This window comes from Rhinoraja longicauda, chromosome 5, assembly GCF_053455715.1.
Source record: "Rhinoraja longicauda isolate Sanriku21f chromosome 5, sRhiLon1.1, whole genome shotgun sequence".
Lineage (NCBI taxonomy): Eukaryota > Metazoa > Chordata > Chondrichthyes > Rajiformes > Arhynchobatidae > Rhinoraja > Rhinoraja longicauda.
Window position 1 is genome coordinate 88,682,292 of NC_135957.1, and position 19,846 is coordinate 88,702,137.

The 19,846-nt window shown below is 53.4% G+C and overlaps 1 protein-coding gene across 8 annotated transcripts in view; it reads right to left on the reverse strand.

Annotated features, from left to right (window-relative positions):
• dlgap2a (discs, large (Drosophila) homolog-associated protein 2a) overlaps nucleotides 1–19,846 on the reverse strand; it is a 405,726-nt gene that overhangs the window by 38,250 nt on the left and 347,630 nt on the right. For 7 of the 8 annotated variants that reach the window (XM_078399927.1, XM_078399923.1, XM_078399924.1 and 4 more), the window contains 4 exons: nucleotides 17,670–17,875; nucleotides 15,990–16,137; nucleotides 15,435–15,654; nucleotides 9,438–9,542 (listed from right to left, as the gene is read on the reverse strand). In XM_078399927.1, the coding sequence (XP_078256053.1) occupies nucleotides 9,438–9,542; nucleotides 15,435–15,654; nucleotides 15,990–16,137; nucleotides 17,670–17,875 (679 nt within the window). The remainder of the gene's footprint in view (nucleotides 1–9,437; nucleotides 9,543–15,434; nucleotides 15,655–15,989; nucleotides 16,138–17,669; nucleotides 17,876–19,846) is intronic. The other variant, XM_078399922.1, reaches the window with a different exon arrangement.

Consider the following 19,846-nt stretch of genomic DNA (forward strand, 5'->3'; position numbering starts at 1 on the left):
GACTGACCCTGAGGCCAGTCCCATCTCCCTGACCCAGAGATATGTCAGAGAGTGGCCACATCTCCCATTGCCCCTGTGGGCTCAGCGAGTTAGGATGCAGAGTGTGGGCAGGGAGAAGTGACGCGTGCCGTGGCCACTGTGGCAGAGGTCACGTGGCAGAGTTCACGTGGCAGAGTTCACGTGTGCCGTAGCCACTGTGGCAGAGGTCACGTGGCAGAGTTCACACGTGCCGTGGTCACTGTGGCAGAGGTCACGTGGCAGATTGGTCACGTGGCAGAGTGGTCACGTGCTAACATCACTGCAGACGTTGACCAGTTGCTCCTTCATGCCGGCTCACCCACTCTACCACCAATGCCTCACGGCTTTATCTGCACATGGCCAACAACTTCCCAACTTGCTTTGAAGGACGTCATGACATTGTGTATTCACAGGCTCACTCTGCATTACCCCCGCAATCTGCTCATCGTGAGAAGGGTAAGTGTGTAAACGCTGAGGTATGGTCTGGCTCATCGTGAGAAGGGTAAGTGTGTAAACGCTGAGGTGTGGTCTGGCTCATCGTGAGATGGGTAAGTGTGTAAACGCTGAGGTGTGGTCTGGCTCATCGTGAGATGGGTAAGTGTGTAAACGCTGAGACGTGGTCTGGCTCATCGTGAGATGGGTAAGTGTGTAAACGCTGAGACGTGGTCTGGCTCATCGTGAGATGGGTAAGTGTGTAAACGCTGAGGTGTGGTCTGGCTCATCGTGAGATGGGTAAGTGTGTAAACGCTGAGACGTGGTCTGGCTCATCGTGAGATGGGTAAGTGTGTAAACGCTGAGACGTGGTCTGGCTCATCGTGAGATGGGTAAGTGTGTAAACGCTGAGACGTGGTCTGGCTCATCGTGAGATGGGTAAGTGTGTAAACGCTGAGACGTGGTCTGGCTCGATGGGACAGGATGCATCTCAATTCCTTAATTCACCACTGCGTTGGGCTACAAGGTCGCACTGCGGGGCATTCATTATTCTTTGCTCAGCTGCAACTTTCTTCACGTCGGCATCCACTACATCGCTCAACTCGACAACGCTCCTGCAATTGTCCAGGGCTTTTGTTCCTGCATTACGTTGCAACATGTTTGCCAGGACTAGAGGGTGTGAGCTACAGGGAGAGGTTGAACAGGCTGGGTCTCTATTCCTTGGAGCACAGGAGGATGAGGGGTGATCATATAGAGATGTATAAAATCATGAGAGGAATACATCGGGTAGATGCACAGTCTCTTGCCCAGAGTAGGGGAATCGTGGACCAGAGGACATTGGTTCAAGGTGAGGGGGAAAAGATTTAATAGGAATCTGAGGGGTAACTTTTTCACACAAAGGGTGGTGTGTGTATGGAACAAGCTGCCGGAGGAGGTAGTTGAGGCTGGGACTATCCCAACATTTACAAAACAGTTAGGCAGGACAGGACAGGTTGGGAGGGATGTGGGCCAAATGCAAGCAGGTGGGACTAGTTTAGATGGGACATGTTGGCCGGTGTGGGCAGGTTGGGCGGAAGGGCCAGTTTCCACACTGTATCACTCTGTGACTCTATGAAGGGCCTGTATCACTCTGTGACTCTATGAAGGGCCTGTTTCCACACTGTATCACTCTGTGACTCTATGAAGGGCCTGTATCACTCTGTGACTCTATGAAGGGCCAGTTTCCACACTGTATCACTCTGTGACTCTATGAAGGGCCTGTATCACTCTGTGACTCTATGAAGGGCCAGTTTCCACACTGTATCACTCTGTGACTCTATGAAGGGCCTGTATCACTCTGTGACTCTATGAAGGGCCTGTTTCCACACTGTATCACTCTGTGACTCTATGAAGGGCCTGTATCACTCTGTGACTCTATGAAGGGCCAGTTTCCACACTGTATCACTCTGTGACTCTATGAAGGGCCTGTATCACTCTGTGACTCTATGAAGGGCCAGTTTCCACACTGTATCACTCTGTGACTCTATGAAGGGCCTGTATCACTCTGTGACTCTATGAAGGGCCTGTTTCCACACTGTATCACTCTGTGACTCTATGAAGGGCCTGTATCACTCTGTGACTCTATGAAGGGCCTGTATCACTCTGTGACTCTATGAAGGGCCAGTTTCCACACTGTATCACTCTGTGACTCTATGAAGGGCCTGTATCACTCTGTGACTCTATGAAGGGCCAGTTTCCACACTGTATCACTCTGTGACTCTATGAAGGGCCTGTTTCCACACTGTATCACTCTGTGACTCTATGAAGGGCCTGTTTCCACACTGTATCACTCTGTGACTGTCTTCTTGCAGTATGTCTGTGTTACTGTTTCCAGGTGACACCATGTCCTGATTCACTCACTCTTTGCTGACCTGGTCAGCTCAGAGGTCGTGCAGCAATTGACAGCTAATGACCGGCAGAGGGACTGGGCGATGTCCAATCTTCACGCAATTTATCGAAATTCCTTTTGAATTGCCAGTTCCCATTTTAAATGAGTTCCTTATCTTGACATAAAGTGTCCCAGCTTCCTTCTAATCATGAGCTGGCCGGTTGCAGGCTGAAGAGATGGCTCTGAAACCCCAGTCAAGGCTTCAGTGGAGTTGTACAAAGTCAGTCAATGGGCAGCGTTGAAAGACAATTATAGATAAGGGCCTCCTGGCAGCAAAGTGGATGTTACCAGAATCTCCCGATGGGGCGGAAATAGATGAGGGAAATGAATGAGCCCATGGCCTGATAACAGACTGACTCTGTCTGTGTTAAATCACCGCCGGCCGGCACAGTGAAGAGAAGACTCAATTATACTGCTCGCCTGGTTGGGTTGGTCAGCCATGCTGAGGAATCTGCAGCCTGACCTTGGCCACAGCCCATCTGCATTGCATCTGTGTCACCACAACATGGAGGACTTCAATCCAGAATGATTCAATCAGCATATCCCAAGCCCACTCACCCCCGACTCTCAGTCTGAAGCCCCCTCCCCCCCCCCCGACTCTGTCTGAAGCCCCCTCTCCCCCGACTCTCAGTCTGAAGCCCCCTCCCCCGACTCTGTCTGAAGCCCCCTCCCCCCCGACTCTCAATCTGAAGAAGGGTCTCGAACCAAATCGTCACCAATTCCTTCTCTCCAGAGATAATGGCCTGACCCACTGAGTTACTCCAGCATTTTGTGTCCATCTTCGGTTTAAACCAGCATCTGTAGTTCCTTCCTGCCCAATGCAGACCACAGGGTCAGGCCTGGGGTTAGCTTCTCGTTCTGGTTTATTAGTGTTATGTGAGGTACAGGGTACAGTGAATAGCTTTGTAGGTGCTTTCCAAATAGATCAGAAAATACAAGACATAAATACAATCATTAAACAATAGGTAGACCAGGGGATGCAGAGTGCAAAACTTGTGAATGGATATCAGAAAATAAAACTTGGAGACAGGATTGTGAAGCACATCTTTCCACTCAGCCTATAGCGGTTAGATAAATCCTTCAGATGCAGAAGCTTTGCTTTCACTGAACACAGAATATGGAACAGTACAGCACAGCAACAGGACCTTCAGCCCACAATGTCTTTGCCAACCGTGATGCCAATCTAAGCTTATCCCATCTGCCTGCACATTATCCATATACCTCCATGTGGTGCATATCCATGCCCATCCAAAAGTCTCTTATGTGCCACCTTCACACCTGCCTCCCTCACCACCCCTGGCAGCACGTCCCAGACCCCCTTCATCATCAGTGTGAGAAGCTGATACTTAGATATACCTAGATAGACACAGAGTGCTGGAGTAACTCAGCGGGTCAGGCAGCATCTCGGCAGAGAAGGAATGGGTGACGTTTCGGGTCGAGATCTTTCTTCAGACTGATGTCAGGGGAGGGGGCGGGACAAAGATAGGATGTAGTCGGAGACAGGAAGACTGGTGGGAGTCAGGGGGTATAGGGAGAAGGAAGGAACGGGGTACTGATTGAGAATGATCGGCCATGATCACATTGAATGGTGGTGCTGGCTCGAAGGGCCGAATGGCCTCCTCCTGCACCTATTGTCTATTGAGAACTGGGAAGGGGGAGCGGATGGAGAGAAAGGGAACAGACAATAGGTGCAGGAGGAGGCCATTTGGCCCTTCGAGCCAGCACCACCATTCAATGTGATCATGGCTGATCATTCTCAATCAGTACCCCGCTCCTGCCTTCTCCCCATACCCCCTGACTCCGCTATCCTTAAGAGCTCTATCTAGCTCTCTCTTGAATGCATTCAGAGAATTGGCCTCCACTGCCTTCTGAGGCAGAGAATTCCACAGATTCACCACTCTCTGACTGAACAGGTTTTTCCTCATCTCCGTTCTAAATGGCCTACCCCTTATTCTTAAACTGTGGCCCCTGGTTCTGGACTCCCCCAACATTGGGAACATGTTTCCTGCCTCTAACGTGTCCAACCCCTTAATAATCTTATACGTTTCGATAAGATCTCCTCTCATCCTTCTAAATTCCAGTGTATACAAGCCGAGTCGCTCCAGTCTTTCAACATGTGACAGTCCCGCCATTCCGGGAATTAACCTAGTGAACCTACGCTGCACGCCCTCAATAGCAAGAAAGCAGGGACTATCTGAAGTTAGAGATGTCAATGTTCATACCGCTGGGGTGTAAACTGCCCAAGCGAAATATGAGGTGATGTTCCTCCAATTTGCACTGGGCTTCACTCTGACAATGGAGGAGGCCCAGGACAGAAAGGTCAGATTGGGAGTGGGTTATACCTTAATTATACCTGTTCATGACCACAAAATATTGAATCGTAAATAAAAAATGAAGGAATTGAGAAGTATAATGAAGAAATAAGCCGGGCAGGGAGAGAACAGATGAACTTTGAAAGAGAAATGGAGGGTGACATAGAATTGGAAGATTGTAAAAAACCCTCAGATTGATGGTCTGCTGGACAGAGAGATCCCACCAGAGTTCCATCAGGTACACCCCCAACACCAGGCCAAGAAGGTCACATTGGGTCTGCTCTTCCTTTCATATGAGATTCCATCATAAGGTTATTAGCTCCTAACCCCATTCCTGTACCTTCTCCCCATAACCCCTGGCACCCGTGCTATTCAACAATCTATTTATCTCTGCCTTAAAGATATCCATACCCCATAATGTGTAGCCTTTTGTTGCCTCATAGTCATACAACATGGAATCAGGCCCTTCAGCCCCACCAGGTCCGCACCGACCAGTGGTCCCCGCACATTAACATTATCCTACACACATTAAGGACAACTTTTATATTTACCAAGCCAATTAACCTACAAACCTGCACGTCTTTGGAGTGTGGGAGGAAACCGAAGATCTCGGAGAAAACCCACGCAGGTCACGGGGAGAACGTACAAACTCCGTACAGACAGCACCCGTAGTCGGGATGGAATCCGGGTCTCTGTGACGTCCTAGCCAAGTACATGTTTACATACCTGGCTAATAAAATGTATTCAATTCTCTTGTCTTCTATTCTACACCCATCACCCTCTCACCTTTAACCTGTGTCCTCTGGTTCTTGATTCCCCTACCCTGTGCATTCGCCCTCCACCTTCCCCCTCCCAGCTCTCACTATCGCCATCCCTCCCCCACCCAACTCCATCTCCCCAACACCCCCTCCTTACCAGCACCCAGCTACTGCTTGTCTTGCCCCCCCTCCCTCTCTATATCTCCCCCTCTCCCCCTCCCTCTCTATATCTCCCCAACACCCCCTCCTTACCAGCACCCAGCTGCTCCTTGCCCCCTCTACCTCTCACCTCTCCACACTGGCTTTCTCCCCCCCCCCACTCCGTCAGTCTGAAGAAGGGTCCCGACCCAAAACGTCGTCTGCCCATTCCCTCCACAGATGCTGCCTGACCCGCTGAGTTCCTCCAGCACTTTGTGTTTTACTCAAGGTTCCAGCACCTGCAGTTCTCTGCGCCTCTGAGATATAACCAGAACACTTGTCCAGCGAGAGGAGCTTTCTAATATTTGGGTTCAATGTTGAGCACGGTGAATCTGTGGAAGTCTTTGCCACAGACGGCTGTGGAGGCCACAAGGCAGTGGATATCTTTAAGGCAGAGATAGATAGATTGTTGATTAGTACGGGTGTCACAGGTTATAGGGAGAAGGCAGGAGAAAGAGGTTAGGAGGGAGAGATAGATCAGCCATGATTGAATGGCGGAGTAGATGATGGGCCGAATGGCCTAATTCGGCTCCTATCTCTTCTGATCGTCTGATTTTGACGGAGTCAGAAGTACATCATTTGGAGGCGAGAGGTTTGAACAGAGTAGACGTGTGTCAGGTGATGGGCAGGTTGGAGCTCAGCTGCCTGTGGTGAGGACAGTCCATCAGAAACACTGCAGTTCAGAAGGATGCACTTGTTATAACTCCAGCACTGTGATTGCTTTCTTAAACGGCATATAAACTGCTTCATTATTTGACCAGCTACTGAATTGATTCAAGCAATCCCAGGTCTATTAATAAGAAATGGAATTTAAAATCAGGTCACTTGGCATTTGTATTTGACAAGCATTAACCGAAATCTGGGCAATTCTGAGGCTAATAGCTGGATTTTTAAAAAACATTTGATTATTTGATAATGCTTTCATTGTGAATATGTTAACATGACAGCATCTGTGGAGAGATGGAATGGGAAGGAAGAGGCGTTTCTGATGTTTCTCGACCAGAAACATCACCCATTCCTTCTCTGACCCGCTGAGTTACTCCAGCACTCTGTGAAACGTCACCTATCCATGTTCTCCACAGATGCTGCCTGACCCGCTGAGTTACTCCAGCATTTTATGTCTATCTTCTATTTAAACCGGCATGTGCAGTTTTTTTCCTATCCCTCTAAACCCTTCCTATTCACATATCTGCCCAAATGTCTTTTAACAATCATAATTGTACCCGCTGCTACAGCTTCCTCTGGCAGCTGGTTCCAGATACGGACCACCCACTGAATGAAAACGTTGCCCCTGCGATCCCCCTTAAATCTCCCCCCTCTCACCTTAAGCCTGTGCCCTCTAGTTTTAGAATCCTCTACCCTGGGAAACAGACTGTGAGTGTTCACTTTATCCATGCCAATGACACGCACGACTGGTCAATGACACGTACTGACTGGTCAATGACACATACCGACTGGTCAATGACACTCACTGACTGGTCAATGACACGCACAGGTCAATGACACGCACGACTGGTCAATGACACGCACTGACTGGTCAATGACACGCACCGACCGGTCAATGACACGCACTGACCGGTCAACTACACGCACTGACTGGTCAATGACACGCACCGACCGGTCAACTACACGCACCGACCGGTCAACGACACGCACCGACCGGTCAACTACACGCACGGACCGGTCAACGACACGCACCGACCGGTCAACGACACGCACCGACCGGTCAACTACACGCACTGACCGGTCAATGACATGCACTGACCGGTCAATGACACGCACTGAGTGGTTAATGACATGTATGGACCGGTCATCGACACGCACCGACCAGTCAACGACACGCACCGACCGGTCAACTACACGCACTGACCGGTCAACTACACGCACTGACTGGTCAATGACACGCACCGACCGGTCAACTACACGCACCGACCGGTCAACGACACGCACCGACCGGTCAACGACACGCACCGACCGGTCAACGACACGCACCGACCGGTCAACGACACGCACCGACCGGTCAACTACACGCACCGACCGGTCAACCACACGCACTGACTGGTCAACGACACGCACCGGTCAATGACACGCACCGACTGGTCAACGACACGCGCTGACTGGTCAATGACACACACTGGTCAACGACACGCACAGGTCAACTACACGCACCAACCGGTCAACTACACGCACTGACTGGTCAACGACACGCACCGGTCAATGACACGCACCAGTCAATGACACGCACCGGTCAATGACACGCACCGACTGGTCAATGACACGCAGCGACCGGTTAATGACACGCACCGACCGGTCAATGACACACACCGACTGGTCAATGACACGCACCGACCGGTCAATGACACACACCGACTGGTCAATGACACGCAACGACTGGTCAATGACACGCACCAGTCAATGACACGCACCGACTGGTCAATGACACGCACCGACTGGTCAATGACACGCACCGACTGGTCAATGACACGCACCGACTGGTCAATGACATGCACCGACTGGTCAATGACACGCACCGACTGGTCAATGACACGCACCGACTGGTCAATGACATGCAACGACTGGTCAATGACACGCAATGGACATTATAGAGAGTTGTAGTTGTAGCCCTGTCCATCAGACAGACAGACTCCCCACCACTGACTCCATCTGCACTTCACACTGCCTCGGGAAAGCAGCCGACATAATTAAGGGCCATTTTTACCCCGGTCATTCTCCCCCCCTCCCCCCCCGTCAGGCATGAGATACAAAAGCACAAACCACCTTGTTCAGGAATAGTTTCTTCCCCTGTTATCAGACTCATAAACAGACCTGATAAGCTAACGATGAAATCCTGATCTTCCAATCTACCTCGCTACAACACCTGCACGTTTTTACCTGCACTTTCTTTGTAGCTGGAAAGCTTAATGCTGCACTCGGTTTCCTTTCTATTTCTGCGCTGCCTGTTAGAGAAACATAGAAAATAGGTGCAGGAGGAGGCCATTTGGCCTTTCGAGCCAGCACCGCCATTCATTGTGATCATGGCTGATCATCCACAACCAGTAACCCGTTCCTGCCTTCTCCCCATATCCCTTGATTCCACTAGCCCCTAGAGCTCTATCTAACTCTCTTTTAAATTCATCCAGTGAATTGGCCTCCACTGCCCTCTGTGGTAGAGAATTCCACAGATTCACAACTCTGGATGAAAATGTTTTTTCTCACCTGTTTTAAATGGCCTCCCCTTTATTCTAAGATTGTGGCCCCTGGTTCTGGACTCCCCCAACATTGGGAACATTTTTCCTGCATCTAGCTTGTCCAGTCATTTTATAATTTTATACGTGTCTATAAGATCCCCTCTCATCCTTCTAAACTCCAGTGAATACAAGCCCAGTCTTTCCAATCTTTCCTCATATGACAGTCCCGCCATCACGGGGATTAACCTGGTGAACCTTCGCTGCACTGCCTCAATAGCAAGGACGTCCTTCCTGAAATTGTACTCATGCACAGATGATGTTCCTGGATCGAAGGCTAGAGTGTTCCATTGTATCTGGGTAATGTGGCAGTAATGAGCCCAGACCAATGCAAGTGGCTGATGCCACTGTGTCTCCCTGGTTGTCTCCTCTCTACACTGTGAGCTGAGCTGGCGGACGGCAGTGCTGGCCGGTCACTCTGCACTCTACGCTCTTAGTGCCGACTGCAAGGACACAGAGTCACGTCACTGACAGGCAGAGACAGACGAACCACTTGACCACTGCACAGAGACGGAGACAGAGACAAAGAGAGCAGACGCTGGAGTACCGGTCTGCTGTGGCGTGTTGGGATGCGTGGCCATGCCTGGACCTCCCCACACACTCAGGTCCCGGGGTCTCGGGGAGCAATGCTGCATGCCGTATAGGGGGAAGGCTGGAGAAACGGGAACAAGAAGCACTTTTACTAAACTGGGGGACAGCAAACGTCAGCACCTGAAATGGAGGGAAGTCATCGGATTAAACTCAGTGCAAACTCAGTCTTGCAGCTGGAAAACTGTACAGATCTGGCTCAGCACTGGCTGGCTGTTTACAAATGAAACTATAATGCTATTTTAAAACTGGTTGAGCTTTCTTGATGTGTGTTTATGATAGTATATGGAGTATTGCTTCTACAAACCTGCTGCGACGCTGCCAGTAAGAATCTTGCTGATCGGCTTTGGGACATGCCACAATTAAACCCTCTTGAGTTAAGACTCTTAAATTCCAGAACCAGAGGTCACAGCATCAGAATTAAAGGACGCTCCGTCAGGAAGGAGATGGGGAGGAATTTCTTTAGTCAGAGGATGGTGAATCTGTGGGATTCATTGCCACAGACGGCTGTGGAGGCCACAAGTCAGTGGATGTTTTTAAGGCGGGGATAAATAGATTCTTGATCAGTGCGGGTGTCAGGGGTTATGGGGAGAAGGCAGGAGAATGGGGTTAAGAGGGAGAGAGAGATCAGCCGTGATTGAATGGTGGAGTAGACATGATGGGCCGAATGGCCTAATTCTGCTCCTATCACTTATGAACTTGTGACCTTTCTTCACGTGCTGCCACCCACTCTCGTGATGGCAGGCAGAAGGTGGAACTGTTCAGTGAGCTTTTGAAACTTTGTCAGTGACTGAAGGTGGCGGGTGGTCCATGTGGACTAGCGTGGTCAGGTCTGTGTACGGTCGGTCACTGAAGGTGGGGGTCCATGTGTACTGCCGAGGTGGGGTCTGTGTACGATTTTCTGCAAAACAAATCATTTCACTGTACCACGCAAGGTACATGTAACAATGAATCATTAAACTGAAGTCACAACCCAACAAACAGCACCTTGCTTCATTGAGGGATCCTCAGTTTATGCTGTAGGATAATTGGCATGGAGACCGGCCCTTCAGCCCACCGAGTCCGTGCTGACCATCAGTCGCCCGTTCACATTGGTTCCACGTTATCCCACTTTCCCATCCACTCCCTGCACACTGGGGGGCAATTTACAGAGACCCGATTAACCTACAAACCCGCACGTCTTAGTGGGATGTGGGAGGAAACCGGAGCACCCGGAGAAAACCCACGCGGTCACAGGGAGAACGTGCAAACTCCGCACAGACAGCACCCGAGGTCAGGATGGAGCCCAGGTCTCTGGCGCTGTGAGGCAGCAGCTCCACCGCTGGGACACAGTGCAGGCAGCAGCTCCACCGCTGGGACACGGTGCAGGCAGCAGCTCCACCGCTGGGACACGGTGCAGGCAGGAGCTCCACCGCTGGGACACGGTGCAGGCAGCAGCTCCACCGCTGGGACAGTGCAGGCAGGAGCTCCACCACTGGGACACAGTGCAGGCAGGAGCTCCACCACTGGGACATGGTGCATGCAGCAGCTCCACCGCTGGGACACAGTGCAGGCAGGAGCTCCACCGCTGGGACACAGTGCAGGCAGGAGCTCCACCGCTGGGACACAGTGCAGGCAGGAGCTCCACCGCTGGGACACAGTGCAGGCAGGAGCTCCACCACTGGGACATGGTGCAGGCAGCAGCTCCACCACTGGGACACAGTGCAGGCAGGAGCTCCACCGCTGGGACACGGTGCAGGCAGGAGCTCCACCGCTGGGACACGGTGCAGGCAGGAGCTCCACCGCTGGGACACGGTGCAGGCAGGAGCTCCACCACTGGGACACGTGCAGGCAGGAGCTCCACCGCTGGGACACGGTGCAGGCAGGAGCTCCACCGCTGGGACACGGTGCAGGCAGCAGCTCCACCACTGGGACACAGTGCAGGCAGGAGCTCCACCGCTGGGACACAGTGCAGGCAGGAGCTCCACCGCTGGGACACAGTGCAGGCAGGAGCTCCACCACTGGGACATGGTGCAGGCAGCAGCTCCACCGCTGGGACACAGTGCAGGCAGGAGCTCCACCGCTGGGACACGGTGCAGGCAGGAGCTCCACCGCTGGGACACGGTGCAGGCAGCAGCTCCACCGCTGGGACACGGTGCAGGCAGGAGCTCCACCACTGGGACACGTGCAGGCAGGAGCTCCACCGCTGGGACACGGTGCAGGCAGGAGCTCCACCGCAGGGACACGGTGCAGGCAGCAGCTCCACCACTGGGACACAGTGCAGGTAATTTTTGGAATAACATTCCTAAAGCAATGAACAAATGGAAGACTATTGTTTAGAAATATATCAGTAATAGAATATCATCGAGGTCTCATTTCACTGCTGTGAATTCAAGGGCGTTACAAATTAAACCAAATATTAGTAGAAATGCTGTTAATATCTGTTCAATTGACTGCCTTTTATGGACAACTCAGCCTGGAGTGAATGGTTACAAGAGGTAACATTTCATTGGAAGGCATGGATGTATTTTATCTCCCATGGGTAGTTAGTACATCTCCGCACAGCTCTCATTGCATTCCCAGCCCAAGATACCCAGTTGCAACACAATATTCATGTGGAAAGACTGACTTTATAATTTTAATCAAACCATCCTATCATTTTCATTTCTCTACTTCCACATTCCCATCTCACTGACCAGAGACCCATACCACCCTGGCCACACTCTCACTGACCCACACCACCCTGGCCACACTCTCACTGACCCACACCACCCTGGCCACACTCTCACTGACCCACACCACCCTGGCCACACTATCACTGACCCACACCACCCTGGCCACACTCTCACTGACCCACACCACCCTGGCCACACTCTCACTGACCCACACCACCCTGGCCACACTCTCACTGACCCACACCACCCTGGCCACACTCTCACTGACCCACACCACCCTGGCCACACTCTCACTGACCCACACCACCCTGGCCACACTCACTGACCCACACCACCCTGGCCACACTCTCACTGACCCACACCACCCTGGCCATACTCTCACTGACCCACACCACCCTGGCCACACTCTCACTGACCCACACCACCCTGGCCACACTCTCACTGACCCACACCACCCTGGCCACACTCTCACTGACCCACACCACCCTGGCCACACTCTCACTGACCCACACCACCCTGGCCACACTCTCACTGACCCACACCACCCTGGCCACACTCTCACTGACCCACACCACCCTGGCCACACTCTCACTGACCCACACCCCCCTGGCCACACTCTCACTGACCCACACCACCCTGGCCACACTCTCACTGACCCACACCCCCCTGGCCACACTCTCACTGACCCACACCACCCTGGACACACTCTCACTGACCCACACCACCCTGGCCACACTCTCACTGTCCCACACCCCCCTGGACACACTCTCACTGACCCACACCACCCTGGCCACACTCTCACTGACCCACACCACCCTGGCCATGCTCTCATCTCGTTTGTCTGCAAAACAAGTTAAACTGGTGCTGTGGCAGGTCACAGCAAACGGACCAGAGGAGATTTGCCTTCCACTGTGGTGACGTTCACCTGGGTCTGTTGGCTGCTGTGTTGTGTCCATGGACATAACTGGTGGGTCTGGTAATGACACTCTGTGTACCCCACTCTGCCCACACCCACACACGATGGTCATTGCAGACATACTAGACATAGAAAACAGGTGCAGGAGGAGGCCACTCGGCCCTTCCAACACTGTGAACACCTCACCGCCCGTCATGGTGGAGGGGCCGATGCCCTGCTGAACCCACGCAGGGGTTAGCAACTGTAACCCTCCAGCTGGGTCTGCACGCGGGAGGAGAGGAGGTCCACACAGGCTCTGGTGCGGGAGTTGCCCAGTGGCAAGTGAAGGGGGGAGGGGGGCAAGGTAGGGTGGGATGAAGGTGGAGGTGGGCAGGGTGGGGTGGGATGGAGGTGGGCAGGGTGGGGTGGGGTGGGGTGGGATTATGGTGGGCAGGGTGGGGTGTGGTGGGATGGAGGTGGGCAGGGTGGGGTGGGGTGGGATTATGGTGGGCAGGGTGGGGTGGGGTGGGGTGGGGTGGGATGGAGGTGGGCAGGGTGGGGTGGGGTGGGATGGGATGGAGGTGGGCAGGGTGGGGTGGGGTGGGGTGGGGTGGGCAGGGTGGGGTGGGATGGAGGTGGGCAGGGTGGGGTGGGGTGGGATGGAGGTGGGCAGGGTGGGGTGGGGTGGGCAGGGTGGGGTGGGGTGGGCAGGGTGGGGTGGGGTGGGATGGAGGTGGAGGTGGGCAGGGTGGGGTGGGGTGGGATGGAGGTGGGCAGGGTGGGGTGGGGTGGGATGGAGGTGGGGTGGGCAGGGTGGGGTAGGGTAGGTGAAGGGGGAGGTGGGCAGGGTGGGGTGGGGTGGGATGGAGGTGGGGTGGGCAGGGTGGGGTGGGGTAGGTGAAGGGGGAGGTGGGCAGGGTGGGGTGGGATGGGATGGAGGTGGGGTGGGCAGGGTGGGGTGGGGTAGGTGAAGGGGGAGGTGGGCAGGGTGGGGTGGGGTGGACTGGGAATACCACTGCCACTGTGGGCTCCAGTGATGGGTTGGGACGGTGAGACTGGGGAGCCAGGACTTCCTTCTGCCATGGACCTACAGGGAGGCAGATCAAGTCAGACTTTATCCCCTCACCACAGCCAGGTACCAGTGTTTCAGGGACTTGGCTGAGCTGTCCTTGCTAATGGGCAGATTCTGTAAGGGCTTTGACTCCCTAAAGCAACACGTTGACAGGGCGATGGAGAAGGCGTATGGGATGCTTGTCTTCATTGGTCGAGGCATTGGATGGAAGAGCTGGAAAGTCACGATGCAGCTCTACAGCACTTTGGTCAGGCTGCATTTAAAGTATTGCGTGCAGTTCTGGCCGCCCCATTACAGCATGTGGACACTTTGGAGAGGGTAGAGAGGAGGTTTACCGGACGCTGCCTGGATTAGAGGGTTCCAGCTCCAGGGAGAGGTTGGACAGACTGGGATTGTTTTCTCTGGGGTTGAAGGGAGACCTGATAGAGGTCTATAACATTATGAGGCATAGATAGGGTAGACAGTCAGAACTTTTTTGCAAGGATGGAAATGGTAAATACTGGAGGGCATGGCTTTAAGGTGAGAGGGGCAACGTTTAAAGGGGATGTGGGGGGCAAGTGGTTTTCACAGAGGGGGGTGGGGGCCTGGAACGCGCTGCCAGGGGTGGTGGTGGAGGCAGATACCATAGTGGTGTTTAAGAGACTTTTGGATCGGCACATGGATATGCAGGAAATGGAGGGATATGGGTTGTGGGTTGTGTAGGAATAAAACTGCAGATGCTGGTTAAAATCGAAGGCAGACACAGAGTGCTGGAGTAACTCAGCGGGTCAGGCAGCATCTGTGGAGAACATGGATAGGTGACGTTTCACAGAGTGCTGGAGTAACTCAGCGGGTCAGGCAGCATCTCTGGAGAGAAGGAATGGGTGACGTTTGGGGTCGAGACCCAGGGTCTTCTCTCCAGAGATGCTGCCTGACCCGCTGAGTTACTCCAGCATTTTGTGTCTGCTTTGAGTTGAGGGTTGTAGTGGGCACCATGTTGTGCATGGAGTGTGGGCCGCAGGGCCTGTCTCGGTGCTGCACAGCTGTGTGTGTGGGGTGAGGGTGGGCCGCAGGGCCTGTCTGTGGGCGGGCGTGTGGAGGGTGGGCTGCAGGGCCTGTCTCGGTGCTGCACAGCTGTGTGTGTGGGGTGAGTGTGGGCCGCAGGGCCTGTCTGTGGGCGGGCGTGTGGCGTGTGGGCCGCAAGGCGGGTGGAGTGTGGGCCGCGGGGCGTGTGTGTGGGCCGCGGGGCGTGTGTGTGGGCGGGCGTGTGTGTGGGCGGGCGTGTGTGTGGGCGAGCGTGTGGAGTGTGGGCTGCGGGGCGTGTGTGTGGGCGGGCGGGGTGGACAGTGCATTCACCTGTTGTGGCCCTGATGGATGAGGCCATCATGGCTGCTGACATGGAGGGGATGCAGTCGTCGTCCTGTGAGTACCCAGCCTGGATGGCGCGCAGGTAGCTGTGGGTGCGGGTGCGGAAGCAGCCCGGCAGATCCAGCGCATCCACCGCCTGCGACTCAATCTCTCCAAACACAGACTCGCAAACCGACTCAAACTGCCCGTTCACCTCCGCCTCGCTCACCTGCACACGGAGAGAGAGAGAGACATAGGTCAGGGCCACACGGGACACCCCCACCCGCACCGTCAAACACTGCCCCACCCGCGCCAGCCCAGCCTCATCCGTGCCAGGTACAGCCCTGCACAGAGAGAGAGAGAGAGAGAGAGAGAGAGACACGGGTCAGGGCCACGCAGGAGCACGTGGAGCGGGAGGACGTGGGCGCTGGCTGGGTGAGGTCATGTGAGGTGCGGGGCGGTGACGTCACCTTGTCCCGTATTTGGGAGTGAGATAGTTGGCAACCCTGGTTGTGATATGGGGAGGGAGTGGTTCTGGGGTTCTGGGGCAGGGCACCTCCTCACCTGACTGACGCAGCTAGCCTGGCTCAGGGTGCTGACCGCCCTCATGTAACTCTGGTTTCTCGAGCGGAACTTGGGCGAGTTCTCGTTGCCGCTGGGATCCAGGCTGTGGTTGATGGTCACCTCGATCGCCGACTGTAGGTAGTTTTGGCTGCAGATGGAAGAAGGCACGAATGAATGAATGAACGAATGATACATTGTAGAAGAGCAACGTCAACAAAGGCTAGCATTTAGTTCAGTTTAGTTTAGAGATACAGGGCAGAAACAGGCCCTTCGGCCCACTGAGTCCGCGCCGACCAGCGATCCCCGCACACTAACACTATCCACACACACTCGGGACAGTTTACAATTATGCCAAGCCAATGAACCTACAAACTTGCACGTCTTTTGAGTGTGGGAGGAAACTGGAACACCCAGAGAAAACGCACGCAGGTCACGGGGAGAACGTGCAAACTCCGTACAGACAGCACCGGTAACTGGATGGAACACGGGTCTCTGGCGCTGAAGGCGCTGTCAGGCAGCAACATGTTCACCCAGGGAGTGGTGGGTGTATGGAACGCACAGTCTGAGGAGGTAGTTGAGGCAGGTACTATTACAGCATTTAAAAGGCACGGACAGATACATGGTTAGGAAAGGTTGAGAGGGATATGGGCCAAACGTAGGCAAATGTGACTGGTTTAGATGGGGCATCTTGGTCGGCAGGGCAGTCACGGTGGCACAGCGGTAGAGTTGCTGCTTACAGCAAATGCAGCGCAGAGACCCGGGTTCCATCCCGACTACGGGCGCCGTCTGTACGGAGTTTGTACGTTCTCCCCGTGACATGATTACAATCGAGCTGTTCACTGTGTACCGATACACGATACATGATACGGCCTAATACTGTTCCTATCACTTATGATGTTATGACATGATGTGCATAGATACGATATGTGTATAGGATATAACTTCTCGTGCAAGATAAAGCCAGTAAAGTCCAATTAAAGATCATGCAAGGGTCACCCCTCAGCAAGATTCTCTAGCTGGAACCCTCTAATCCAGGTTCTGGTAACACTCCTCTGTCCTCTCTCCAACCTCTCCCTGTAGCTGGAACTCTCTAATCCAGGCAGCGTTCTGGTAACACTCCTCTGTCCTCTCTCCAACCTCTCCCTGTAGCTGGAACCCTCTAATCCAGGCAGCGTTCTGGTAACCCTCCTATGTCCTCTCTCCAACCTCTCCCTGTAGCTGGAACTCTCTAATCCAGGCAGCGTTCTGGTAACCCTGCTCTGTCCTCTCTCCAACCTCTCCCTGTAGCTGGAACTCTCTAATCCAGGCAGCGTTCTGGTAACCCTGCTCTGTCCTCTCTCCAACCTCTCCCTGTAGCTGGAACTCTCTAATCCAGGCAGCGTTCTGGTAACCCTGCTCTGTCCTCTCCACAGCTTCCACACCCTTCCAGTAATTGGGCGACCAGACCTGCAGGCAATACTCCAAAGGCAGCCTGACCAAAGCCCTAGAGCATTGCATCATGACTTCCTCACTCTTAATTGCCCTTAGCAATGAGGGCAAGCATAGAATACGCCATCTTTACCACCCCATCTACTTGTGCTGCCACCTTCAGGAAGCCATGTACTTCAAGATCCCTCTGCACATCAATGCTGTTCACGGTCTTTAAGCAACAGGGGCCTGACAGAGATGTGCTCCACTTACTTCTGATTGTCCATTTTCTGTCCGACAGCCTTCATCAATGTTTCGTGGAGACTGCTGGCCTTTGGTGAGCCTTTGGGGCTTGTGTCCGACTCCCCACTCTCCTCATCTCCCATGGCTTTAATGTAGCTGCCGCTCCTCATCCTGCGGCATGGGATCTCCTCATCCTTGCCTCCCAGAGGATACCCTCCCCACTCATCCTGGGGCACCTGGAACACACAACACCCAGTACCACCATCGTTAGTGGCAAGGTAGATACAAAACACTGCTGGAACACACAACGCCCAGTACCCCCACCGTTAGTGGCAAGGTAGACACAAAACATTGCTGGGGTAACTCAGCAGGTCAGGCAGCATCTGTGGAGAACATGGATAGGTGATGTTTCACAGAGTGCTGGAGTAACTCAGCGGGTCAGGCAGCATCTGTGGAGAACATGGATAGGTGATGTTTCACAGAGTGCTGGAGTAACTCAGCGGGTCAGGCAGCATCTGTGGATAGAAGGAATGGATGACATTTCGGGTTGAGACCCTTCTTCAGACTCTGGTCATCCATTCCTTCTCTCCAGAGATGCTGCCTGTCCCGCTGAGTTACTGCAGCTTTTTGTGTCTATCGGGTTTAAACCAGCATCTGCACGGATCAGTACTCCCGCTTGTCATTGAACGTAAGCGCCAGCGTTCTAGCCTGGCTGTGGAACTGAGGGGGACACACAGAGGGCAGGAACAATCACCCAATGAGTTCAGATTACACTGGTGCCAGCGGAAAATTTAAATTCAATTAATTAAATAAAAGACAGAACAGCAGACCACAGGCCATTCAGCCCACAATGCCTGGGTCAAACATGATGCCAAGTCCAACTCTTATCTACCTGCACGTGATTCACATTCCTCTATTGCCTGCATTCCCATGTGGCTGTGTGGTGGCACTCACCAATGCTCCATGTCACCCAGAGACTGGCCTCCATCAGCCACCATCAGTGCCACACACCAGGGCAACACTTCCCCCAGGGGATCCACACACCAGGGCATCCACACACCAGGGCAACACTCCCCTGCGATCCACACACCAGGGCATCCACACACCTGGGATCCACACACCAGGGCAACACTCCCCCTGGGATCCACACACCACGGCAACACTCCCCTGGGATCCACACACCAGGGCAACACTCCCCCTGGGATCCACACACCAGGGCATCCACACACCAGGGCAACACTTCCCCCAGGGGATCCACACACCAGGGCAACACTCCCCTGGGATCCACACACCAGGGCAACACTCCCCCTGGGATCCACACACCAGGGCAACACTCCCCTGGGATCCACACACCAGGGCAACACTCCCCTGGGATCCACACACCAGGGCAACACTCCCCCTGGGATCCACACACCACGGCAACACTCCCCTGGGATCCACACACCAGGGCAACACTCCCCCTGGGATCCACACACCAGGATTCATTCAGTAACAAATCACCAGCTTAATCCCCGTGGTGGCGGGACCGTCATGTGAGGAAAGACTGGAGCGACTGGGCTTGTATTTTGTAGAGACGTATAAAATTATAAAAGGACTGGACACGCTCAATGCAGGAAAAATGTTCCCAATGTTGGGGGAGTCCAGAACCAGGGGCCACAGTCTAAGAATAAAGGGGAGGCCATTTTAAACTGAGGTGGGAAGAAACATTTTCAGTCAGAGAATTGTGAATCTGTGGAATTCTCTGCCACAGAGGGCAGTGGAGGCCAATTCACTGGATGAATTTAAAAGAGAGTTAGATAGAGCTCTCAGGGCTAGTGGAATCAAGGGATATGGGGAGAAGGCAGGCACGGGTTACTGATTATAGATAATCAGCCATGATCATAATGAATGGTGGTGCTGGCTCGAAGGGCCAAATGGTCTCCTCCTGCACCTATTTTGTATGTTTCTATGTTTCTAAGTAAAACACGCTTGGAATCTGTTTCCAGTTTCAGATTTCAGCATCTCATCCCTTGCACAATCCTTCTGCTGCTTTCCATTTGTGAAGCACGATATCAAATGATTCCAGATAACTTTTCATCACAATTTACATCCTGTAATTATTTCTGTTCAATCCTTTGATTTGGGCATCCTGTTCAATTATTGGCACACAATAACCTCCTATAGATTGCCACCAACCACTCCCATAAGGTCATCAGTGATTGGAGCAG